The 25,998-nt window shown below is 44.1% G+C and overlaps 1 protein-coding gene across 1 annotated transcript in view; it reads left to right on the top strand.

The window, feature by feature from the left end:
- The window catches only part of KMT2D (lysine methyltransferase 2D), a 125,820-nt gene that overhangs the window by 27,503 nt on the left and 72,319 nt on the right, over window positions 1-25,998 (top strand). The window contains exons 2-17 of the mRNA XM_083353039.1: window positions 5,013-5,077; window positions 6,968-7,100; window positions 7,647-7,864; window positions 8,644-8,753; window positions 12,017-12,179; window positions 12,420-12,585; window positions 12,686-12,800; window positions 15,010-15,158; window positions 17,378-17,544; window positions 17,911-18,042; window positions 18,702-19,603; window positions 19,794-19,907; window positions 21,538-21,648; window positions 22,349-22,453; window positions 23,148-23,329; window positions 25,831-25,995. Of these exons, the coding sequence (XP_083209165.1) occupies window positions 5,029-5,077; window positions 6,968-7,100; window positions 7,647-7,864; window positions 8,644-8,753; window positions 12,017-12,179; window positions 12,420-12,585; window positions 12,686-12,800; window positions 15,010-15,158; window positions 17,378-17,544; window positions 17,911-18,042; window positions 18,702-19,603; window positions 19,794-19,907; window positions 21,538-21,648; window positions 22,349-22,453; window positions 23,148-23,329; window positions 25,831-25,995 (2,981 nt within the window). The 5' untranslated portion in view covers window positions 5,013-5,028. The remainder of the gene's footprint in view (window positions 1-5,012; window positions 5,078-6,967; window positions 7,101-7,646; window positions 7,865-8,643; window positions 8,754-12,016; window positions 12,180-12,419; window positions 12,586-12,685; window positions 12,801-15,009; window positions 15,159-17,377; window positions 17,545-17,910; window positions 18,043-18,701; window positions 19,604-19,793; window positions 19,908-21,537; window positions 21,649-22,348; window positions 22,454-23,147; window positions 23,330-25,830; window positions 25,996-25,998) is intronic.

Raw genomic sequence — 25,998 nt, 5'->3', positions numbered from 1 at the left:
TTTTTCTACATGAGGCCTGCAGAACCATGCCTGAAATGAAGTCTGGAGAGCACGGCTGGAGGGAAAAATGAAGTGGGAAAGCAGCTTGGGTGTAACATTTTGCAAAGTGATCAAAAGTATCCCAAAGGATCCAGTAGTGACTGGCTTCTTAGCTTTCTCCAGGTCCCTCTCCTTTTCTTTTCTCTGCCTGACTCTGTATATGTTTTTCCTTGCATGAATTCAGTGCCCTTTCTATGCTATTCATCCTGTTTGGCAGAGCTGTGCATAGATCCAAATTTCAAGAGCCCTGTGTGTTTCTTAGTGCACACAGACACTTTTTTGGCCCTGAGCCCAGGAAAAGTCACATCTGTTTTAAGATGGTACTGACAGATGTTACATGGGCACCCATACAGTCCCCAAGTCCCACTTTCACAGATCATTGCACAGTAGGACTCTTTGGCATTAGGGTGCCTCGGTGCTTTGCATATTATTTACACCACTTAAAACAGCTATTTTTCTTCCCTTTGTGTGTATTTGTCTGTATATGCCCTTTTGAGTTGCCTGACTCCTGGCAATAACATAAAGAAGTCCCTGGAGCTTTCCTAGTAATATTTTAAAAAAATGGTTTGCCTTTGCTGCCTTCTTGGTTCTGAGAGTAAGTATCTGGCCCAACCTCACCCAGCTGGCTTTGTATCTAAGGTAGAACTAAAGGTAAAGGTAAAGGTTCCCCCGCACATGCATGCTAGTAGTTTCCGACTCTAGGGGCCGGTGCTCATCTCCGTTTCAAAGCCGAAGAGCCAGCGCTTGTCTGAGGACATCTCCGTGGTCATGTGGCCGGCATGACTAGACGCCAAAGGCGCGCGGAACGCTGTTACCTTCCCACCGTAGTGGTCCCTATTTTTCTACTTGCATTTTTACGTGCTTTCGAACTGCTAGGTTGGCAGAAGCTGGGACGAGTCACAGGCGCTCACTCTGTTATGTGGCACTCGGGATTCGACCCGCCAAACTGCCGACCTTCTGATCGACAAGCTCAGCGTCCCAACCCACTGAGCCACCGCCTCCCTAAGGTAGAACTAGAACTCCCAATTTTCTGGTTTCTAGCCCAGTGCCTTTAACTACTTCACCATATTGACTCTTTAGTTACAGTGCTACCCTTAAATGTATTTCTGGTATCTGCTGAGGTCCTTAAGGATCTGATAAGGATGAAAGCCCAGTTGCACCATTAAGACAATCCTATTGTATCTTCTGAGTCATGGTTTTCAAGGAGGACTGTTTCTTGGAGTCTATATCTTATAGTCAAACCAAAATGACCGAAGAAAAAGCATAGATGGAGGTGGTCCCTAGGGCATTTGATTTCTAGTCCTTTCTCTAGTCCCCTTGGCTTAATGAGTTTTGCAGATCTTCATTCTGTGGTGGACATCCTGCTGGTGCAGCCAGAGGGTTGGGATCCCTGCTTCTTCTACAGTTTTGGACTGCCTTTTGTCTCCTGCTCTTTCTCATCCCTGCTTCTAGGAGGAACATCAGCTGAAATATTTTCTGTTGCTTTCTGTGTTTTTTAGTTGAGGTCAGTCTATATACGGTAAATGCCAAAGGACTGTGCACAGCTTTGCCCACCTGTTCCTCATAATGGAGGGCTTCTTCCTGTTCCCTTAACAAGGCAGTTCTTCCATTGGGAATTATTGTTTTGAAAGATGGCTGTGAGGCAAGTATCACTTTCCTGGATTATAGCAATAAATGTGAATTACAGTATTTGTTATCTCTCGCAGGTAGGGATGGAAACTGTCCTAACCTGACCAGCTGTTTTTGAATGGTTTTGCCTTGAAGTCATTTTCCTTGGTTGGGATTGCAGAATCTACTTTAGAGGCAATAATTAGAGAAGACTACAGAAAAGTTAAAATGTGGAATGAAATTCAATAGCCTTGGTCATGTTTGGGCACAATTTAATAATGGATTCTCATTCTCCATAAATTCAGTTTAATGTTATGCTCTTACAAGAGATCTTGGGGAATTTTTTTAAAGCAATAAGGATTCATTAGTTGCCTGTTAGCTTTTTGGCGTAGCTCCTGGGTACCTAACTTACCTTCCTGGACCACCTGATTTTATATATCTATTTATTTTAATTAAATGATAAAGTAGTATTGCTGTAAAGCAGTGTGCCAGTTTTGAGCATCATCTGCCCCCAAATGCCAAAGACAAGTTAAGGTGATAGCATTTTGAAGGCTTAGAATGATTGGAGAATGATAGAATACTGGAGAAGAGAGCGCTGAATTCAACAGAGAGTAATCTCACCAGTTTGTCTTTTGGAAAATGGATGTACTATAATTGGCTGTGTTCTCCATGGCAATTTGGTGAGAGTGCTTCTGTATTGCCATCAAAATTCCAGATGTTCCCATTGACTGAAAAAATATTACGAATTGTGCATTTTCACAATGTGAGCAGAATAAGTGAATAAACCAGTTTGTTTTAAGATTGTAAGTCATTATTGTCACCTTACTGATTGCAATCGTAGCTTACTGTTTGGGTGATGGGTAAGTATAGCATGCCTTTTATAGGTTTCCTGGTTTAATCCTAATTTATTTTTGTATCTTGCCCAAACCTGAAATGTTAAAAGAATGGAAACTAAATCAGAAATACTGCTTCTGCCAGACTGAATCTGGTTTGTTTAACTAAGTGTGTCCCGGTTTAAGTTGTTATGAGATCAAGATGAGCATAGGAGTAGGAAAACCATAAATGACTTTACTTAGGGTGGACATGTCAAACTCACGACATCACGTGACGTTGCACGACGTGTCGGAAGAGTTTTGCCATTGCCGGCAATGGGGTGGGCGTGGCTTCTGGATGATGCGTCCGGCCTGCGGGCCGGCAGTTTGACACCCCTGACTTAGGGATTTTGCATGGTTTTTATACAAGAACTTTAAATGGGGCATTGAACTAATTGATTGCTCTAGTAACAGCAGGATGGTCTCTGAAGGTTACTTTCAGGTAATTTATGTCAACATACCTATTAACGGGTAAATGGAATCCATCTCCTCGTCCACTTTCTTGTTTGCCATAAGAAATAATAAGCATGATTCTTATTTACTGAAAGGACTTTAATTTGAGAGATGCAGACACTGCTTCTTAGTATATTTGGTCACACTTGTCAGAATATATTTGGAATTGGCTGGGGATTTTAAGAGTCTTAATCCAATATAATGTTATATGTTTCTGGTGATCTTTCTGATTTTTGACGTTGTTGGCCTTTTGTCTTTTATTTTTATTTTTGTGGAAATAGTGTGATCTAACCTTGTTTTACTCGAGCAGTTTTGTGTTTAGCATTTGGGAGTTTCAGTTTAAGTTTTTGCTTATATTCGGATTTATCTCATACCTTTGTACTGAAAACTAGAGATGTTGTAAGGCAAAGGCAGACATAATCTATTAGGATTACTGTAATACTATGCATTATTAAATATATATTATTTAAAATCCACCTGAGAAACCAAGTTCCAATAAACTACATTCAGAGGTCTTTTAGCTAGACTGCTTTCTTTCCTTCCCATAAGGCCATTATTACCTACTGCCCTTTGGGAAGATTCCTAGAATTTTTTTCAGTCTGTTTTTAAAAATGCACAGCCCCCCCCCCCAATATTTGTTGCCTATAGCCAATGCTTGAGGGGGGCGGGCAGTCTTTTCTTCAGAGGCAATGTAGATATAATTTTTAGTAAATAAAGCTCACCCAAGCTCACCTAGAGCTTGGGTGAAGATACCATTTGCAGTTTTACGTACATATCTTTGTGTTGGTTACAGAGTAATGTTATTTTCATACAAGGAACTTAATACAAAGTTGTGAAGTCCTCTTTTATGGCTGGAGCTCATAAATTAAATGTCAAGAAAAGGAGGGGAATCTATTCCCCCCACCCCCATACCACTGATAATAATCCTTTGAGCATGAGATTTCTCTCATATAACACTTTTTAAAAATATTTGATTTGTATTTGATTTCATAATGCACTTTAAAAAGCCCCAAAGTTGCAATATTAAAAGCAAAGGTTACACGTTTTCATTTGCACTTGACATGTAGTAGCAAGAATATCAAACTAAATATATTGTGTTATATACACAGTGGATGTTTGTGTTACAGTGCCCTGCAGTTACATTTAAGATAACATTTTAAAAAACGGTAAGAATCTCTGCACGCTGAATGAACCTATTACTTCTATGAAACTATTATAGCCCTTAGAATTTTAATACTAAATTCAAAATACCATAAATATGTTTAGTGGCATAAATTGAAACTGGGTTTTTGTAGTGTGCATTCAGGTATGCTTGGATGCATTGATCGGGGCTTTCAACATCAGAGAGGCCAGTGATTTGATCTTCCTTTTTGTTCCCCCACAGTTGTTGTTCTTTGTTACACTGCTTATGCTGTTGCCCAGCCCTCCCCAATCTGATACCCTCTAGATATCAGGGGTGTCAAACTGCCGGTCCATGGGCCAATTTCATCATACCGAAGCCGTGCCCACCCCATTGCCAGAAATGCAAAAAGAGTTGCGTCATGTGACGTGGCGAGTTTGTCACCCGTGCTCTAGATGTGCGAGACTGAAACCCCTAAATATGGCAGCCAACATGGCAGTGAACAAAGGGGATTGTAGTTATCACAACTAACAGGACTCCAGGTCAGGGCATGCTTCCTAGTTCCAAGCTCATGCCAATCTTTTTTTTGGGGGGCGGGGTATCCTCACTTCATCATTCAGATAGTAGACTAGATTATGGAAGACAAGTGGCTATGAAATTGGCAGACGTAACCATGTGCCTGTGTTAACATAAGTCTTATTATATGAACATATTTTATTATATTTATACGTTACTGCAACCAAACAGCAGCTCTCTCAGCGATTAACACAGTATAAGGAGAAATGATTTGAAACACCCATCGTGCTCCATTAACGCTCCTCCATCCAATAGCAGCACAAAGGATGTAGTCATGAATTAGAGTAGCTACTTAATGAAACTGGTGAAAGAAAGTGAAATGAGCTGTTTTCTGTGTTCTCTAGGTCTCTCTGAGACAGAATGGATGATCAGAAACCACCTGGTGAGGACAAATGCTCTGGTACACCAGGTAGGTATGCCCATTTTGGTCTTTTCTCTTGATGAGCAGTTTTAGGCAGATCTATGACATCATGTAGCACGAAGGTGGGTGGATAGTAGTATTTAGAAAAACATGCAGGCCGCAGCTATAGAACAAAGGACATCCTCCTCCAAATTACACCTACAGTGGCTAGTCACAAATTTTCTTTGAACCTGGCAAAATGGCAGTACATGCATCATACCTGAGGACAACAGGCTAGTTTAGGGTGCATAGGATAGGTTATGGGGCTGGGATTTGCTGTCCAACAGAAGTGGCTATTTCACTCTGACTAACACCTGAGCTTACTCTGCTATCACCAACAATTTTGTGCTTACAGAGAGGGTGCATTTATATATCTCTTGGACTCCAGTTAATCCACTTTCTAGCATAGCCAAATAGATGGGAGATGACATGGCGAGGGGGCACGTTTTAGACCGAAGAAGATAAAAGACCTGCTTTACACTAGAAAAAAATGACTTTTGAAAATGGTACATGTTTTACCCTTGGGAAGAGTAAACTGTGGTGATTAACAGATATTCTCAAACTATTTGACCGGCCTGGCCATGTGAATAGAATTCAGTTTATCTTCAGTCCGGTACTGATGAGTAGGTTCTTAATATGCTTTTGTACAGGGGCAGGTCGTTTGGGCTATTTACTACCTGTTGTTTTTCCCAAGGGGCATTCAGCTTATCAGAGGTTTAGCATACTTTTATTTCTCCCTTAATTTCCACTGGAAAATTCCAGAAATACATCTTTATATGATAATTTGCTGCTGGCTATCAGCAAAATGTTCTTGGAGGCCCCAGTAGTGTCAAACCAGGGTGGGTGGGTAGGTTGTGTATATAAGCTTGAGATTGTCTACTTTTAACAGAAGGGTGCTTTTCATGTTAGAATTTTCAGTGATTGTTGTTCTCTTTCAAAACTAAAATGTCAAAAAAGGTTTAGATGTTCCAGGGCTGTGAAAAGTGGCCCTTTGATCTAAGTCACTTTCTCCTCATTTTCAAGCAAAGCTTTGTGCAGATGGCAGGGCTTCCTATCAGCGTGCTCCTCCGAGACTTCTTCACGAGAAGGATTGAGGGTGGTGGGCTCTTAATTGACAGAAAGGCTTAAGTTTTCCACTTTGAGAGAGAAATGGGCTTCTGTGAAATACGACTGAATGGAATCAGAATATAAAGAACAATGTATGTTACTGATTCTGCGGTCTAGCGAAAGAAAAGGGATAGTTTTGACTTTTCATCATGGCTTTTGGGTGTGTTGAGACTGCAATGTCCACAATTCCCTATAAATGTGGAGACCGTGTGAGATCACTGAGAGCTGCAATCCCAACACATCCAGAAGCTGTCTGGTTGGGGAAGGTCTTATGGGATGGTTCCAGTACTCTGCTTAAATGATTTGTAAAGATGTATTTTATTCCATGTTCATACCTGGGCAGGAACGGTAGTCGCTCATGTCCTTTTCTTACGAAAGGTTAATGGAAGAAGTTTTATTTGCTACACGTGAGCGTAGTCTCAACGTTGTTTTCTTTTGTGCGATTGGGAGAAGAAAAAGCAGGTTGCAAAGAACGTCTAGTGTGGTGGAATGTTGTGAAATAACCTTTTGTTCCTTCTCTAATGTGCCACTCAGTCCTGCATCCTGATACTTCATCTGTGTAATTTGTATGTTACATATCCTCCACTTTCAGACACTGGATTCATAGTTTGGAGCTAAGGAAATGCCCATCATTATTTGTCAGGAAATACTGAAATAGATATAGAACTTGCTGATTTTTTTTGGAGGAAGATCCCCCTATGCTTTGACGTCCTCAGAGCAAGCCATGTGGCAGAAATCAAGAGTCTTATACCAAGGTGCCACACCAGAGTCTTAACAGATGTCCTCTTGCAGCAGCAGATGGAATTGTGTCCTCAGAAGAGCAGGGCAGCGTGGAAGCTGATCCTCTGAAGCCGCCAGAAGAAGGCCTTGTGAGAGAAGCACTGGACACGGTGGATGTTAAAGAGGAATTCCTCCAGACTTGCAGGTGAGAAGTTATTTAAAACCAGGCAGGTAGTTTTGGCTCAGTTGATTAACACTGAACCTAGGGGGTAGATTAGCCTGGATGAATGCCAAAGGTTCAACCCGAGGTTTGTAGGACCTTGCTTGCGCTGTAGCACTGAATGTGAAGCGGAGTATACATGATTTTGATAGCAGAGAACATTTCTAGTTCAGGGTTGAACTCCCGGGTCCTTGGTATTCTCTGAGCTTGGTTTTTTTTTTTCTTTCCTGAAGACATAATGAAATGCCTGCAAGAAAGCCACCAAGCTCAGAGAGCACCAAGAAACCCCCCTCACCCCCACCCCCAGGATATACAAAGCTGTATGGGGATAAAAGAAGCCTGGAGTGTTTATGTGTTATGGGGGTTGGTAGGATCCCACAGATATTTCGATCTGGATGGCTCCTCTTAAGAAGGCTTGGTATTTTGGTTGCTTGTGGAATCAGAGAGATTTTCATTCCTTTGCAGTGATGAGCTTTCTTCTTCTCCTTCTCCTTCTTCTTCTCCTTCTCCTTCTTCTCTTGCCTCCTTCAGCCTCCCACCCAAACGCTGTGCGTTCTGTAACTGCAGCAAGTGGAGCTTACATGGGCAGCGAGAACTGCTGCGATTTGATCCTGCACCTGGCTGGACAGCGGATCTTTCTGATTTGCCAGAAGGGAAGCAGCCTGCCTCTACAGAAGCTGGAAATGATGATCTTACTCTGATTGGCTTTGCAGACAGTGTGTCAGCACGGGAGATTTTTGAGCCAACAGGTGAGTGACAGGCGGGGGTGGGGGGGAAGCTTCCATCAAGGGAAGCCTGGTTTTTATATTCATTATGAAGTTCAATGGTAACACACAAGGCTCCTAATGATCCAGTGAAAGCTCCATCCTGTCCCTACGTGTAGAATACTGTCAGTAAACTGGAGTGGCAATTATTGCAGCTTCTTAACTTTTATTTTCTCCCTCCCTCCTTCTCCTACTTCTTACGTGTGTGTGTGTGTGTGTGTGTGTGTGTGTGTGTGTGTGTGTGTGTGTTACAGTTAGGGAAAATTATATGAGGAGAGGGAAGCCTGTTAGGCTCAGCTTCCCATTAAGTGGAATCTGAGGCCTCCATACTAGACTCAAATGGCAATTAATGGACTTGGAGACATGTCTAAAGAAACAGAACTTGACCGGCATATACTCAGTCCCAGGAATCTTCTTTTCCATGCCAGAGCCAAGGTTTCAGTACTTTCACAAAACCACTTCTAAATTTCTCCCCTCACCTGTTTTCATGTCAATAGTTCTGTGGAAAAGGTGTTGGGAATAGCTGCTGTTTCTGAATAATTAGGGATATGAAATGGTAATTCCTGTATGGAGGTGTAGCAGCAGAGCTTGGAATAATAATAATACATTCTTCCTCTTCAGTTATACCTCCTTGTTCATTCCAAATTCTCTCCCTTATCAACTACCTCTAACCGGTAGGTCTCTCTCCTTGTCTGAACTTCTCACTCTCATAAGTGAAGTTAGCTTTGCATTTACCTATTGTTTTCTTTGCCTTTCTTTTCCAGGGCACTTCTGGGCTCATCACTGGTGTGTGGTGTGGTCAGCTGGAGTTGTACGTGCAGAAGGGTCGTGGCTGAGCCTTGTTCACAAGGCTGTCATCTCAGGGATTGCACAGGTCTGTCCTGAGGGAGGGAGGGAGAGTTCCGTTTTAGCTGCTAGTGAACAAGGACAGAGCTTTGCAGACTCTTGGTTAAAGGGATTCCACAGGATGCGGTATCGTGTACCATCAGTACAGGTAGTCCTCAACTTATGACCATGGTTGGGGCTGGAACAGCTGTTTGCAAAGCAATGCAGTCATTAAGTGAGTCGTGCAAGGTTGCTAAGTGAATTGCCACGGTTCTTTAGCGAATTATGTAGTTAAGCAAATCTGGCTTCCCCCATTGCTTGGCTTGTCAGAAGGCGCCCCCCCTTCCCCCCTCAAAAAAACAACAACAAAACAAAACCCAGAAGGTTGCTAATGGTGATCACATGACCCCATTTATAATTTATTTATTTTATTTAATTATATTTTTATACCGCCCTTCTCCCGAAGGACTCAGGGCGGTGTACAGGGCAATAAATATAAAAAAGCGGAATACAAAAGTTAAAAAACGATTAAATATTTAGCCCAGTTTAAAACAGTATTAAAACATATTAAAACCCCAACCGTAACCCATCAGACCAGGTCAGAACTGCTCGAATAGATATGTTTTTAAGTCGCGCTGGAAGGAGCGGAGGTCGGGGGCCGTCCGGAGCTCAACCGGCAAGCGGTTCCATAGGTCTGGCGCGCCCACAGAGAACGCTGTGCTATCGTAAATATACCGCTCAAAAAAATAAAGGGAACACAAGATAAGGCATCCTACTATTAAATACAGTACATTGTGTTGTTTAAGTGTTCCCTTTGTTTTTTGAGCAGTGTACATGCCAGTTGCCAAGTGTCCGGATTTTGGTCATGTGACTTCAGGGACGTTGTAAGAGTCTTAAACGTGAAGACCAGTTGTATGCTCCCGTCATTGTAACTTTGAATGGTCATTAAAAGAATGCTTATAAGTTAAGGAGTACCTGTCGTTAAACTCAAAGAAACAAGAAATAAGTATATGTTCCTCTGAAATGCATAATCTAATCCTCAGTCTTATTAATATTTAATAAATGTATTTAGGAAGATAGAATACCCAGTTAATTGGTCTGAGTTGGAATTGATGCAAATGATTTAAAAAATCTCTTTGTTAATTCGATCAGTTATCAGTTTCATTTTCCAATAACCAGTGCTTTTTTTGTAAAAAGAAAAAGGTGCCGGAACTCACATACGTCATACAACCCGCCTTGCCTACCCCACAAGGTTCCATCCAAAAAAGGTGCCGGAACTCCGTTCTGAACGTTCTATGAGAAAAAAAGCCCTGCCAATAACTATATTGACTCAGTTTCAACTTGATAACTACTTACGTAGTTGAACCTACAAATAACTGTGTAAACTGTCAAGGTTCTTCCTCCATGTGATGTTTTGCTCATAAATATGAATTAAATATAAAAAGAAATTTGTTTGGATCTTGATAGGAGACAGGATTTTAATTTTGTCCTTTGAGCACGATCAGACTCTTGAAATGAATGTATTTCTTAGAATGTTATACATTTTGCATAGAATTCCTGTACTATCTCTAAAATATTGACAAAAAAATTATACTGCTTTATAAATTTTTAAGGAAGGAATCTTTAATTACAGATGATAGATGTTTATTAAAAAGAAGGGATTTGGTTTTCCAAATCTCGGAACTGCATCATTCTGCATTTCCCTTAGCTAACATCAAATTTTGGATGGCTCCCCCTGGTGGAAAATCTCCTTGGGTCCCTCTAGATTAGAATATTCATACATTACACCCTTAGTTAATTGGAATGCTCAGGGATGGAAATATAATAGTTCTAAAATAGTCTCTCTTACTATTCCATCAATATAAAGATTCTGATACTTTATTTATAGAAAATGACCTTTGGATGCTTTTACTCATCCTAGGCTAAGACTGTGGTAATTGAGATCTTGAAGTTAATTAAAAAATCTCCCAATTGTGCAGAAAATTTGGATTAGGACTAAAATTTTATGTTATGGATTTATTAGATGAAAATGATGAATTGAATTATCAGTTCTATTTAAAGGACAAATATTATCTGCCCAATATGATTCAGTATTTATGATTACAACATCTGTTCATGTCCCTGTTTGCATTTGCAGCATTTTTGGCCTTGGAAATACCTATTCTACTACAAATAGTTAAACCTAAGATATAATTCTGAGGACCCAGATTGTTGGGGGCAATAAGCTGACTTTGTAAAATGCTGCTTGGGGGCCCCCGAAGGCCCTAATAAGCAGGCATATATATAGAATGAAGGCTATTGCTAAGCACATTGATTTGTGCTTCTTAGATTGTAAGCCGCCCTGAGTCTTTGGAGAAGGGCGGGATATAAATGGGATTAAAAAAAAAAACTACAATTACTCTTTATAAAATTCTGTTGTGGTGAATCAATTTAAAATAAAGAATTGGACCTTCCTTTCTTTGCCGTGTTAATGGCAAGCAGTGTTAACACCATCATCCAAAAAGATCTTGGATTATACTTCTTCAACCAACAATAATATTTCAAATTTAGTAGACTCCATGGGACTCCAGTGTTTATGTAGAAAAAGCTACATAAATCATGATGTTGGAAAGTTAGTGAGATATGTTGTTGAATTCAAATATATGTGCAATATCCTATAATTGTTCCATTTTGGGAGGAAGTTGTTACATGTAATTCATCTTTGAGGCAAGATTTCAGATGTCCATATTCCTACTGTGTGGAAATTGACATCTGGGCAAATAAAGTGGATTCTCCATGCACTATTTATTCTGTGTTGGAAACTACACTATGGTCTGCTGAACTGATGTCATTAGTAACTTATGAATGAATTCCTTACCAATGTAGATTAGCTATGTACGATAATAATGGAATATGGTTAATCATTCATTAAAATGCCTATGTAGCATGTATACTTATAGATATATGCCCTGTTTGTTTTGGGTGTTTTGACCCCTTTTTAAAAAAAATTCCATATTTTTTATTTTATTTTTGTTTGTGTGTTTCTTTTTTGTATTCAATTAATAAATGCTAATGAGAGTATTGGTACTGTGTTCCCATCCCCAGTCGGCAGAGTGTGTTTAGTTCACATCTTATAAACAGTGGCCAAAGTGAAATCATAATAGTATTATTCTAAAATACGTTTATAGCTCATTCTTCCTTAAACACAATTGCTTGGACACAGTTATGTGATCATTGGATAGGTGACACATTTCTGGTTTGTTATGGCTACTTTTCTGTGCAGGAATAGTGCTTTTATTCTGCTAGCTATAATTGTACCTTGCTCTTTTACAGAAATGTGAACACTGTAAAAGGCGGGGTGCTACTATTCCATGTCATGCCGAAGGGTGCCAGCGCCACTATCACTTCCCCTGTGCCGCGGCTAGTGGCTGCTTCCAGTCCATGAAGAGTTTGAAACTTCTGTGTCCAGAGCATCTTGATCAGGCTGTACAGATGGGTAAGTTTTTGCAGGACTGAGCCAAGAGCGGTGGCTCCCGTGAGCGTTTAGTCACCAGTCACACTGGTCACACTCTAATGGGTACAGTTGACACACAAGGATGAGAACAAGAGAAGTCCAGAGTGAATAGGATGTTTCCGGATCTGGTTGTAAATAGAGGGTTAGGATTAACGGGAGAGGAGCTGACCCCAGTATCTTTTTCTTTAGTGGTGTTCAGTCCTATTTCTTTTCTTTCTGCAGAGGATTCACGCTGCATGGTGTGCGATGCTCCAGGGGAACTTCACGATCTGCTCTTCTGCACTAGCTGTGGCTTGCACTATCATGGCACCTGCTTGGAGATCACGGTAACGCCACGGAAACGCTCGGGTTGGCAGTGTCATGAATGCAAGGTTTGCCAAACCTGCAGGTGCGTGTAAAGGTCCTCAGCAGGTGCTCAGTACCTCAGAAAGGACTGAGGATGAGGACACATTGATTTGACTGGGATGTATGGTGTCTCTTCCTTTCAGGCTGTCTGGTGAGGACAGCAAGATGCTAGTGTGTGAAGCCTGTGAAAAATGCTACCACACCTACTGCTTGAAACCTGCTATTGAGAGCCTCCCCACAGACTTCTGGAAGTGCAAAGTAAGCCATGCCTTTTTAAGCAGATAAGCAAAAAACGAGGTACCACTTTTTGATAATTTTTCCTCAATCCTGAATCTCCCAGCTTCAGCCAATTAGACACAGAAATGTGCGTATTTGCTGATTTGGTTCATTTGCTGTGGACAGGTATACATAGTTCTTGGCTTATGACCACAATTGAGACCAAAATTTACGTTGCCAAGTGAGACATTTGTTAGGTGACTTTTGCCCCATTTTACGACCTTTCCTGCCGCTGTTGTTAAGTGAATCGTTGTAGTTAATTTAGTAACCTGGTTGTTAAGTGAAGCTGGCTTCCCCATCGATTCTGCTGGTCAGAAGGTCGTTAAAGATGATCACATGACCCTGGGACACTGCATCTTTTATAAATATGCACCAGTTGCCAAGCATCCGAATTTTGATCATGTGACTGCCGGAATGCTGCGGTGGTCGTAAGTGTGAGAAACAGTCATAAGTCACTTTTTTCCAGTGCCCTTGTTACTTTGAAATGACCTGTTGTAAGTCAAGGATTACTTGCATTTGAGGAGGTGAGTGTTAATGCAACTTGTTTTTTTCTGTCCAGTGGATATCTGGAGGGAATCCCATAATGTATCTGTATATTTGCTGGTCTAAGGATTAGAAACCATGTTCTTACACTGCTATGAAATTCTCCCTTAACTAAATAACACTCCATGTAAATGACAGTCCGTAAGCTCCTACCATGTTTATAGTCATGGACCTGTTTTGAATATGACACCAAACAGCAGTTCAGTGTGAACAAGCCATCATCTCCTTTCCTGCCCCTCCTTTTTGACATGGTTGCAAAAGGCGATTGTAGCATTTGTGTCCAAGTTTTGAGTAACTAAAGCTCATGATTTCATTCACAAAGAAGGTATTGCTTAATATTGGTTAAAGTTTATTCAAAGAAGCCAGGGACAAAATGGATTACAGTCCTGGCTCTTACAATGCCCTATTGTTAAAATTAACGAGTTATTACAGTGATAAACTCTGCTTAAAGTGTCGTATAGCAAATCTTCTAGTCTCTTTTTCATGACATGTTTGAATGGCGGCGGGGGGGGTTGAGGGGTGTAAATGCAAGGCTAGGGCTTTCATGAGTTATATATTTTGCTTTGGATAGCAAGATAGAATGAATGAGTGAGTGAATGAAGGAATGAATGATGGTGTATATCACGGGTGTCAAACTCGTAACATTGTGTCGCGACGTATCGCAATTTTTCCCCCATTGCCGGCAGTAGGGTGGGAGCGGTTTTAGCGTGATGCATCTGGCCTGTGGGCTGGCAGTTCGACACCCCTGATGTATATAAAGGAAAACACTGGGAGGATAGGATGTTGATAGGTCTGTTGGACTGGGATTTTAGACTACACTACACTACTATACTACACTACTATACTTGCAAGAAGGACAGCCATCTGTGAACATTCAGAAATTCTCTTTTCATAAAAACAAGCTGTGAATGTTACCATTTTCAGTGGTCTTAAAAGAGTGTCCTAGTGACCAACCCAGAATGGGTCTAAAAGATTTTCCCGAGTCCAGATCATTTCTTAAGGTAAGGCAGTGCACCATGTTTGGCTGTGATTCCTTACTTTTAAGAATTCTTATCTTCAGCCTGAGCAGAACTGATTCTCCCGCTGAAGAGTTGAAATGTTATATTACAAGACTGCAGAACTCTGGAATCTTTGAAAGAGTTGGTAGGGAGAGCAGATATTTGAGATTCTGGGTTGTACTTTTAAGTAAGCCTCCTATCCCTTGACTGTTGCAGAGGCGTCCTGCAAAACATTGCAACAGAATATCAGTATTCAAAGAGAGAGACTGCTATCCTTTACATAGTTGGGCTCTTGAAATTTGGCAAACCTCAAATTTTTGTTGCCTGTGTAGATTGAAAACATTTAGCTAATCTCTCTACAGTGCTTACATAAGAAAAAAAAATCCCATATACTGTGGCTGGTCTTTCCCATCCAGTCAAATGGAATTGATTGCCCCAATGAAAGAGAAGATTCTCACTCCCAAGTAGGCCAACATTTGTTTTTCGCTGCTTCAGTGAGGTCTATTTACTTGCACTGTCAAATTACACCTTACCCTGTCCTAGTTTATTAGTCCCAGTTTTGGGGAAAACCCAATATAGTCAGGCTGTCTGTGAAAGGCCCTCGTGCCCTTTTCCTGTTTGGAACGCCTGTATTTCTCCTTTTTTTTCAGAGCTGCCGTGTTTGTTCTGATTGTGGCTTCCGCCCATCCTCGTTGGAGTCCAGCATTCAGTGGTACGAGAACTACTCTCTGTGTGAAGGATGTCGCGAGCAGCGGTGCAACAAAGCTAACAGTACAGAGTCTGTGCAGCACAGTCTGGAGTGAGTTCCTTCAGCTGTACTAATCCCCATCTCTTTGGCCTCAGTTAAATGGGTTGTCTGCAACGATGGCCCACCTTGTTTTCTGGTCGTGGTGAGGGTGATCGCAAGATATGTTTGCACTGAAAATAAATTCGAAACCTCATATGACAAGTTACAGGACCTTCTGTCCTTGCATTCATCGCATTCGTGCATCATATGCGATCTTTTTATCTCTTTTCGACTTTTTCTTGATTTCATCAGTTTTGTCCAAACCACCTTCTCAACCATTCACTCTTCCGTCATATATTGGTTTTGCGATTCGGTATACATTCATTCATCCTATGTGAGACCAAACTATCTTAGTTTGATTTTTAGATTTAATTTGTATTCTCTTACCACCTTATTCTTGCCCTTATCTCTTGCCCTGTTTTACCACCCATACTTAAGTACTTCGTTCCTACTACTGAACATTCAGTGTACTTTTATGTTTTCCTCACTGTGTAACAGAGGGAGCAGGGCACACACTTTTATAACTTAACCATTTTTAGTTCTTTTGACAAACATTCATTCTTCATAACATACCATAGGATTTCCACTACTTTCTAGCGGTTATTTACACATCTTAAGGTATCTCCCATCTTTAAGAAACGTTCTGCCTGTTTTTTGTTTTCACAGTGTATTTTTTTTAACTTATAATCATTCACACTTTGACCTTTTGCTTGTCAAATATACTCTCTTTGGTCTTTGATAGATTAAATTTTCAGATCCATGTTCACTGTTGCATCATACAGTTCAATATTCACGGTCAATTATTTTGGGTTTGCAGTTGATGTTGTGGCACCAACTTCCTACAAAAAGACAACATGGCATACGATTCCTTGTATATTTGTCCACAAACATTTCATTAGATATTATAAAACCTATGCTTAACTGATGTGGAGAGAATTGCCATTATTTGCGCAGCTGAGAGCGATGTAGTCCGATACTGCCGAGGTTAATTAGGTGTCTGCTATTTGAATATCGTGTAAAGAGATATCTGTTACCCTTCTGTCTAGGCCAGGGGTAGGCAACCTTGGCTCTTTTATGACACGTGGACTTCAACTCCCAGAATTCCTGAGCCAGCATGGCTCAGCTTGGAAACCTCTCACTTTCCCCTCAGCATGGCTGGCTTAGGAATTCTGGGAGTTGAAGTCCACGAGTCATAAAAGAGCCAAGGTTGCCTACCCCTGGCAATAATGGAACACTGAACCTTCTGATAATGGTTCCTTTGGCCCGTATGAAGCTGGTCATCCAGATGCTTCTGGCAGAAGTTATGTTTTGACATGTTCTCAGTGTATAGGTTTGTTTTTTCACCTGGATTACTATTGAAACTGAAAGAGTATCTCCCCCTGGTGGAAGCTTCAAGCTCTTGTAAGCTTTTCTTCCATTGGCTTTGGGAGCTCCCATATTGTAACTGAATTTCCTATGCTTTTTGAGTACAAAAGACATTGGCAATAAGTTCAGGTTTTCACTTTGGACTGGAGGGCTTTCAGGAGAATGGAATATTTCCCTTCACTCTTTTAAATGAAACGCTAGATTTTACTAGATCAAGGAAAGCAGAAATCCAGTTTCCCCCATTCATATTGATGTAGATTTGTTGGAGATTAGTCATACATTCTTTGCTCGTGAGTGTTAGAGCAAATTACCAATTTCATCTGATAAATAATATGCCAATACGAATGGGGAGAGGACAAACTTCTGCTTCCTTGACCTCCAAATATGAATGGACACAATAGACAGCTTCCTTGAGAAGCACAAAATGCTGGAAAAAGATGGAACGAAAGGGAAGAAGATGGCAACTACTAGCAAAGTGGAGGTACTCCGTTACGGTGATGATGGCTGGACTGGGGTGCATCAGGAAGAATTGAAGACCCTGGTTTAGGACAGATCAAGCTGGAAAAAGGCCACCTGTGGTGGTTAAAAATTGACACTGATGAGATGGCAATCTGTGAGTGACTGTCGAGAGAAAATTTGGCAATAGCTTACAAGGCTGAGTTATAAACAGTTATTATGACTACCACAACATTCACAAAGTAGCCTTAGGCTACCACTCTCCACCCTTCTCAAGCTATAAAACAGAAGTAATAACAAAAGCATGCTTCATAAGATTTTTAGAAGGAACATTTATAGAGAAATCTCAGGTGAATGGAACTTCTAACCTCAAATAATTCATCTCAAATGCTTCCTTTTGAACACCTTAGGCATATTCCCCCAGCAAGCAGCATCCCCACAGCCGACGAGGTGATTTCCCCTCAATCCCCAGAAGAAGTTGATGTAGCCAGTCAGGGACAACTAGAAGGTCACGTCAGCCCTGTCAGCATGCAACAAGAAGAACAAGTGCCACTGGAGACTGGCCAGCAGCCCCTTGGTGAGTTACTTTCTTTCTACTTTTGGAAGTGGGCTATACTGAATCTGAGATTAGCCATCATTTGCTTACGCTTTTTACAGCAGTTGGCTAGGCTGAAACATGCCAGAATTGTACGTGAGGTTCAGGACAAATCTTACTCGGCAAATTGTTTTTGTTTGTGTCTTGGTGGCTTTAGGCTCCAAACTCTTGCATGAATAGACTCAGAAATCCTGGAACAACTCTAGGGCAAGGAAGCTTTGCTACTATCGTGTTTTACCTCCCTGCATTCATTTTACCCAGGAGTTGTAGGTCGGAAGAAGAACCAGGCGGGGTTAGATTTGATCTGTGTGCAGATTGTTTTAAACAAGATGCGTGTTTCTGTTCCAGAGGCAGACAGACCTTTAGAACTGTGCAGTGTGGAGTTGGAGGCCATTAGAGGACAGGAGCAAATGGAAGTGGAAACAGCATTAGAGCCTGAAAAAGCCCCCTCCCCACCACCCCCTCCCCCAGTACCACCAGGTGAGTTCCACGTCTTGGATAGTGCTAAATTTTAGAACACAAAAAGCCTGCCCTACAGTCCAGTATTTTAGAGATGGTGAGGGCAGATTTAGTTCCTTGTTTCGATTCTGTTAGTGGGATTCAAGGGTGCTGGTTGTCACCTTTCAAGCCCTTTGTGGCTTGGGACCAGTTTATTTGCAAGACCATCTTTTTCCTGGACTCATCGACCTGACCCACTAGAGCCAGGAAACAAGGAATGTTGTGGGTCCCGTCTCCTAAGGAGGTACATCTAGCAGGACCCAGAAGAAGAGCTTTCTCCATGGTGGTTCCCTCCCTTTGGAACACCATCCCTGCAGAGATGAGACTGGCCCCCAATTTGACATTCTTTCTCAGAGCCCTGAAGACCTGGTTCTACTTACCGGCCTGGGGAACCAAGGTGGGATGGAGCCCGTCAAGTAGGCTTATCTGATGGATTGTTGTTGCCAGGGATGTGGGGGTTGCTGTTTTTATTGTTTGTATATTGGTTTTTTTTATATATATAAATTGTTTGAAATCCGCCCAGAGTCACTGAGAGTGACTCTGGGCGGCCATGTAAATCTTCTAAATAAATTATGTTTGGCTCCTTTCTCCTCGGAGTTCCTTATCTTCCTCTCATCTTTCTTCTTATATCCACCCCTCAGATCCAGTGTTTTCTGCTCCCCTGGAGGAGTCCCCACTTGGTGCCAAAGAGCATCCTGCCTTGGAATTGCTGCCCACAGAGCCAGAACCCCCCGAGAGTCATCTTCCATCCCCACTCTTGGCCCAGGGAGCAGAGTCCTCTCCAAGGAGTCCTCCTCTGCTCCAAGGTGTGCTCCAAGGTGGCTCCTCAGAAACCGTTGAAGGAGGAGAGCCCAGCGAAGAGCCCATGGACACAGAGGTGGAAGCCTCAGGCCTCGACAGCCCTGACAGGAATAGAATCCAGCCCAACCAAGAGGAGGAGGTGGAGGAAGAGGAGGAGGAAGAGGTAGAGGCGGCAGCGCCCCCCAAGATGGAACACGAGCAGAGATTCTCCCCGCAGCTGAGTGAAGAGGAGGCATTAGATGAAGGGCATGTCACCGTTGAAGCAGAACCCAGTGAGATTCACCTCAGCTTTGCCAGTGAACCCAAGTGCTGCTCTCCTTCCCCCGTAGAGGTGGAGTTGTTGGACAGAACGTCTCTTCCAGTGGAAGCCTATGGGTCTGCCCTCCAACTTGAAGGAGGGGCGGTTGGAGAGGAGGAACTAGGACCAGCATCCCCAGCCCCAAGGCCTCACCACCTAGTGAAGTCGGATATTGTGAATGAGATCTCCAACTTGAGTCAGGGGGATGCCAGCGCCAGCAGTTTCCCCGGCTCAGAGCTCCCCTTTGCCTCCCCATATCACGAAGGCGGAGGCTCGCTTTCGCTAGAGATGGCTGGCTTGACCTCCACAGACGTCAGTCTGCAGAGGGAAGATGGGGCCTCTTTGCCTCTGGGGGAAATGGAGGACTCTCTGCTATTTGATGTAAAAGGCGAATGTGAGAAGGGGCGACGACGTAGCTCCCCAGCCCGCTCTCGTGTCAAGCAGGTAAGTGGATGCCTTCAGCCGGCTAATCTTGAACGTTGTTTGCTGTCTTTTCCGTGCTCTCGTTGAAAACCCCCTCCCCCACCTGCATGTCAGGGGAGTCCTGGAGGAAGGGTGGTGAAATAGAGGATGTCTATAACTCCCCTATATCTCCAGCCATTATTCTCCCTCCCTTTTTTTCTTTTGGTCGTAGGGTCGCAGCAGCAGTTTTCCTGGGAGGAGACGGCCTCGGGGAGGGTCTCACACGGGCCGCGGGCGGGGCCGATCACGTTTGAAATCCACCACTTCTTCCATCGAGACACTGGCGGTAGGGGCGGCTTTTAGAAGGCAGGATAAATAAACCTTTGGGACTGGGATCGGATGGGATGAGTGGGATCCAGTCCAAAGAGACCCTTACAGTTCCCATTAACGGGAGATCAGCCGATAATACAGAGAGAGAGCCAGTACAGACTTACGAGCAAAATTGAGCCCAAGCTTTCTGTGGCTAAGCGAGACAGTTGTTCGTGAGGCTTGCTCCGTTTTGTGACTTTCCTTGCCACAGTTCAGTCCCTTCAGTTGTTAAGTTAGTAACACAGTTGGTAAGTGACTCTGGCTTCCCATTGGTTCTGCTTGTCAGAAGTTCAGAAAATGTAATCACATGACCCTGGGACAGTGCAAGCGTCATAAGTACGAACCAGTTGCCAAGCATCCAAATGTTTGGTCGAGTGACCGTGGGGATGCTGCAATGGTTGTAAGTAGGAAAAACAGTTAGAAGTCACCTTTTTCTGTGCCATTGTATCTCCAAACGATCCCTCAATGAACAGTTGTAAGTCAAAGGCTACCTGTAAGGCCCTCCATTTTACTTCTTTGGGTGGCTCAGACAGAGAGGCAGGTAGCAAACCGTTAGCCGATCTGCCTACCGTTGACTGGTCCTGTACTCCTTCCTGCAATGATTGGAGCTGGTGGTCTTGAGTTTTGTCATCTCCCTTCCTTATTTTAAATGGTTTTCTAGGGGATTCCTCCTGATTGGCTGGTTGTCTCCTAGCTGTGACAAGATTTCTCCCCTTTTGGGAGCAGTGCATCGTGAGGAGAATGGAGAAGCTCTACCTGTTGAAATTGCCTTCCTTTCGTGATCTTTCAAGTGTAGGTTTGGGGACAGGGACTTCCTGCTGAGGCACCTTGCACTATATCGAGAGAGAAGAGGACACAGAGTTTGAGTAGTTGGTCGGCCTCCTCTGCTGTAGTCCATAGACAGGACTCTGGTGCATCCGTTAGTTAGCAGGCTGAAGCTACCTGTCCATATGCCCTCAGCTATTAATGCTTACCAAAATGACAGTGCAGAGGTTCTTCCTAAGTCTTGGGTCTCTCCTAAGTGGCCCCGTTCAAATCCATCTCTGGCAGCAAACACAGCAGATCGTGAGTAAGAGAAAGAAAGCCTCTTACTCTTCAGCCGCCATCTTGGGGAGGAGTCCCAACAGCTCATAAGTTCTGTCAGCTGAAGGCCACAGCAGGTCCTTTGCAGCAAGTCTAGGGCCACGTTCCCAAAATGGAATGCATTTTGGGGAGCGATGTCTTATGAGAATCTTAAGGAGTAAAATGGGTACCTTAAACCAGGGGTCCCCAACGCCCGGTCCGTGGGCCGCACTGGGCCACGGTGTGCGGGAAACTGGGCCATGCAAGCAAGCAAAGCCCCATCTGTGAGCTGTAGGCAGCATTGAAAACCCCATCCCCTCCGGTCCACAGAAAAACCTTTCTCCACAGAACCAGTCCCTGGTGCCCCAAAGGTTGGGGGGCTCTGCCTTAAACCCCATTTTCATCAGCTCCACTATGGGCAGAGAAACCCTGAAAAAAAATTGGCCCCTCCTGTTCGGGAAATGGGATGCAGGCCATACTTTTTGCACGCCCGCTCTAAATGCATTTCAACCCTTACTTTGTGCTTCTGCACTCTCTTCTACAAGCTGGCCGATATTGACAGCTCCCCAAGCAAAGAGGAGGAAGATGATGACGACGACACAATGCAAAACACAGTGGTTCTGTTCTCCAACACAGACAAGTTTGTGCTAATGCAGGTGGGTCAGCTAACCACTCAGTTGGTTTCTGATTGCATTAATTACATCAGTGGAAGGAAAGATTGATTTTTTTTGTGTGTGTGTGAATAGGACGCATAGGAGGGCTGAAAGAAACGTGGGTTTTTTTAAAAATGTAAACCTTATATCATGCAAAGCTCTGGAATGGTGCTCCCTGCTTTAAAGAGGGAAGATGCTGCCTTGCAGGATGAGGCTCTGTCTGTTTCATATAAGACAGCCTGCAGTTGACTGATGGCACCCAACCGAAGTCATTATCATTCTTTCCAAACTTGGATCGCATATAGTTCTGACAAGCCTTCAAAGTTACGGAGACATTCAGTTTTGTCACTGCGTGCGTTCCATTCTCGGGCAGTCTGCTTTGTTAGGCAGCAAGCTTTTTTGTCTTCTGGTGGCGAGTGGCAGATGTCCTCTACTACTCTGAAATCAGAGAAATCTTCCAACCGAGATATATTGTAGGCTTGGAAATAATGATTTAACCGGTTAAAAGCCCAATTGCTACGCAGCACCAGCTTTTTGCGGCCAACAGTCCGTGTGTTTATGGGAAGGGGTGGTAATAACGTACCATCCATAGAGCAGGCAGAGTTTTAATAGAAGAGAGAAGTAAGGGTGGGTAAGTAGACGCTTCCCCTAGGCTTGGGGAGACCTGAGGTTCGTATCCTGATTTTTCTTCTTTCCTGGACAGGACATGTGCGTAGTGTGTGGCAGTTTTGGCCGTGGCGCAGAGGGCCATCTCCTGGCTTGTTCTCAGTGTTCCCAGTGTTACCATCCTTACTGTGTCAACAGCAAGGTAAGGCCTGACTTCAGCTGCTCTCCTTCCCCACCATTTAGAAAGCAGCTTTCGACGCTTTGCCCAACACGTGCGGTCAGAATTGCCAGTCTGACTGCGAGCTACCCCTCTTCCACAACGAACGCGGCAAACCAAAAGTGAGGAGTAGAATCCAGCTGGAATCTGGAAGATATGCCGAGGAGGGAAGTTTTGAAAAATAGGATTCAACTTCTGAGGTGTAGCGATTATCATTTGGTTTCCCATGGGTCTGGGGACTTCTGCGTTTGGAGAGAAATAACGGTATGCAGGGAAGATTGGGTTAGGGTTCCCGATAGAAGGGAATATTTGTAGCTGAGGATTGAACTGTTGGGGTCCTTGAGACTCTCTGAGCGTGGTTGTTTTCTTGCAGACCCTACGGGAGAGTAGTTACACAACAAATTTACAAGCAGTGGGTCCCAAACATCCAATCCCCTTCTTATTGTACCGCAGTTTCCATCATCCATAGTCACCTATCCTACAGCATTAGCATTCAAGGCTGAGAACCACCGACACAAAGGAGTGGCAGATGTTCTGAAATCCACATGCCTTGGATCCCAGTAAAACAACACTGCATGCTCTCAATAACCCCTCTTCCCCCCCCCCCACAAGACCCACCAAGCTTTCCACAATGTGTAAGCCCCCCTTTCTCCATGTCTGCCTCTCTTTCTGTGTTAAGATTACAAAGGTGATGTTGCTCAAGGGTTGGCGTTGTGTGGAATGCATTGTGTGCGAGGTGTGTGGCAAAGCATCGGATCCCTCCCGCCTTCTGCTCTGCGATGACTGTGACATCAGCTACCACACCTATTGCCTGGATCCACCTCTCAACACCGTGCCCAAGGGTGGCTGGAAATGTAAATGGTGAGAGACAGATCAGCATTTCTCTAGGCAGCTCTGAAGGGCAGATCACAATGTATATTATTCACTCATCATCCGATTTGCTTGGGCTGTTGGCTTAGCACCATGTATGGATCCCATAGGTCGCAGCTTAGCGTATGCAAGAACAACAGCGCCTTGGATTATTTAATGGAACATGCTTTAACAGTATTTCATTCACATGATATGCAAATTCGTTTGATGTGTTTTGCTGCAAATAAAGCTGACATTAGGTATCATAATGAAACCCTTTTTTCCTCCCAAATTTTGCTCTTACACTGAATTCTCAGTAAGAATCTTACTAGGAATTCTGGTGAGGTTAGCTGAAAATGTACCTAAGTCCTAGTTAATAAGCCCGAGCATGATTTTTTTAGTGTGCGCCTAATATAAGCCCTGCCCCCAAAATAAACCTTAGTTAAGAGCCCGCCCACTCAGTCCCACCATCCAGTTGCTTGCTGCCGCAACGGGGCAGGAGGCCACGCGGTGTGCTGGTGCCGCCGCCATGAATTGAGGCAAGTGGTGGGGATGTGTGGAACTGCCCCCCACGCCCCACATCCGTGCACCTCAGGGTCCCTGCAGCCAGCCCACTCCCCACTTGGCGACCTCTCCCCACCCGTTCAACGACCTAGCTGCCCGTCTGCCTCTTCCCTTTCACTCCCCTCCATAGCATGGATTGCCATGCTAGAGAGGATGGGAGGGGGAGGCTTCTGCCATTTTGGAGCCAGGGGGGAGTGATGGCGAAAGGCTGCCGCCGCCACCGCCGCTGTGCAACAGCTACATCCGCCACTGGAGGGGCTTTCTTTGGTGTCCGCCGGCCCGGCTTTGCCCTGCCCCGCCGATCACCTGCCCAGCAGCAGCCTCCTCCTCCTTTGCCTGCCGCTTGGGTTCTGTGGCGCCCCCTTGTCTGGGCGAAGCTCCTCTTTGGGCTCCGTGGCCTTGTGAGCTTTAGGTAAATAGGTAGTCCTGGTTCCCCTCCGAGGAAGAATGGAACAGAGAATATCTTCCACTGCCTGGCTGCTGCTCTTGGCTGTGCCGCTTAAAAAAAAACGCTGCGTTGCAAACAGAAGAAACGTGCAGGGAAACAAAAGAAGTTCATGGGACTAAAAAGTTCAAACGGACCTTCCAGCTTCTCACGATTTTTCGCCCAGACATTTGAAGTCAGCCTCCCACCCTCCCTGGGCTGCCTCCGCTTCCAGGTTAGAGGCGGACGCCGTCAATGAGATCCCAGACTGGCGGAGTCATGCTTCCATGAGGGGCGAGCTGGTTCCGTCAACCTGTAGTACACGAAGCTGCAAAGGCATTGCCACCCCCACCTCTGCAAAATCTCGGGTTTAGGAGATCTTGCAGCAAGGCCGTGGGGAGGGGAGGCAGGACCGGGACCAGCCAAACCTCGTTCCTTCCAATCTAGAAGCCAGACAGGGGCAGCCGGCTTGCTCTGGGTGGCATCCAGACGAGTGCAAGTGCTGCAGAACGAGGGGAGCAGGGCGGTGGCGCACCAAGCTCTCCAGCTCTGTGGCAGTGGAGAAACACAACCGAGCTGGAGAGCAGAATTGTTTAGGAGCCCCTCTTGCAATTTGGAAAAGGACTGAGTGCTTCTGGCAACCGAGGGGAGCAGGGCGGCGGCGCGCTAAGCTCTCCAGCTCTGTGGCGGTGCAATTTGTGAAACCCGGGTAGGTTCGGCACTCCCGCAAGTGGCGGAGCAGGGCCGCCCCCCCCGCTTGTGAGAGAGCCTGGGGCTCGGCAGGGATAGGGGAGAGATTGATCCGGCACTTCCCCACCTGGCTGGACAAGGTCTTCGACACTCAAGGGCGTGTAGACGAGCATGGGAAGTGTAGGGCTCTCAAACATGGCACCAAAGGTAAATTAGCAGTCACTGATGGGGTGGAGAGGAAAGGCCCACGCAGTGGTCTTGTCCCTGCACTAGCCCCCCCGTGGCCTCCCCCCCCCCCCGAGATGCCTGTGCATTTGATTAGCGAATGTGTGGGCGAAAGCAGGGAGTGATGTGTTCAAATTACGCGATTCACTCCTACGAATTCTCAGGTTACAACTGTAATTGGCAGGCTCCATTACATTCGTAACTTGAGGACTACCTGTATTTATTTTACTAGGACCATTCTTTTTTCTTTTTTTTTCCCTTTTTTTTAAAAAAAATCTGATATACTTACATACTTGCACAATTTGTAGTGGCAAACTGTAATGAAAAATTAGTTTCCCACAGTGTAACCCCCTCCAGATATTTTGCAATTACAACTCTTATAAATCCCCACCATCACATCTCTGAAGTGTACTGACTGGGCATTATGGCAGTTCCCATCCAATAGAATTGGACGACAGGCACCTCTAGAACGCTGAATATAAAAGAGAAAATTCCTGAGCTCTTATTGCCACTTTAAAGTATTTCTGGCTTTCTGTTCTTAGAGATGAGGAGGGAAATAAATTGAATCTTACAGGCAATAGTAATTGTTTGCCCATCTCTCTTTTATCAGGTGCGTGTGTTGTGTGCAGTGTGGAGCAGTTTCACCTGGCTTCCACTGCGAATGGCAGAGCAATTACACCCATTGTGCTCCCTGTGCCAGTCTTGTCACTTGTCCCATCTGCCATGTGAAGTACGTCGAGGATGACCTCTTAATTCAGTGTCAGCATTGTGAACGGTA

Source organism: Vipera ursinii (genome assembly GCF_947247035.1).
Source record: "Vipera ursinii genome assembly, chromosome: 2".
Taxonomy (NCBI): domain Eukaryota; kingdom Metazoa; phylum Chordata; class Lepidosauria; order Squamata; family Viperidae; genus Vipera; species Vipera ursinii.
This window is presented reverse-complemented; position numbering and strand designations above follow the sequence as displayed.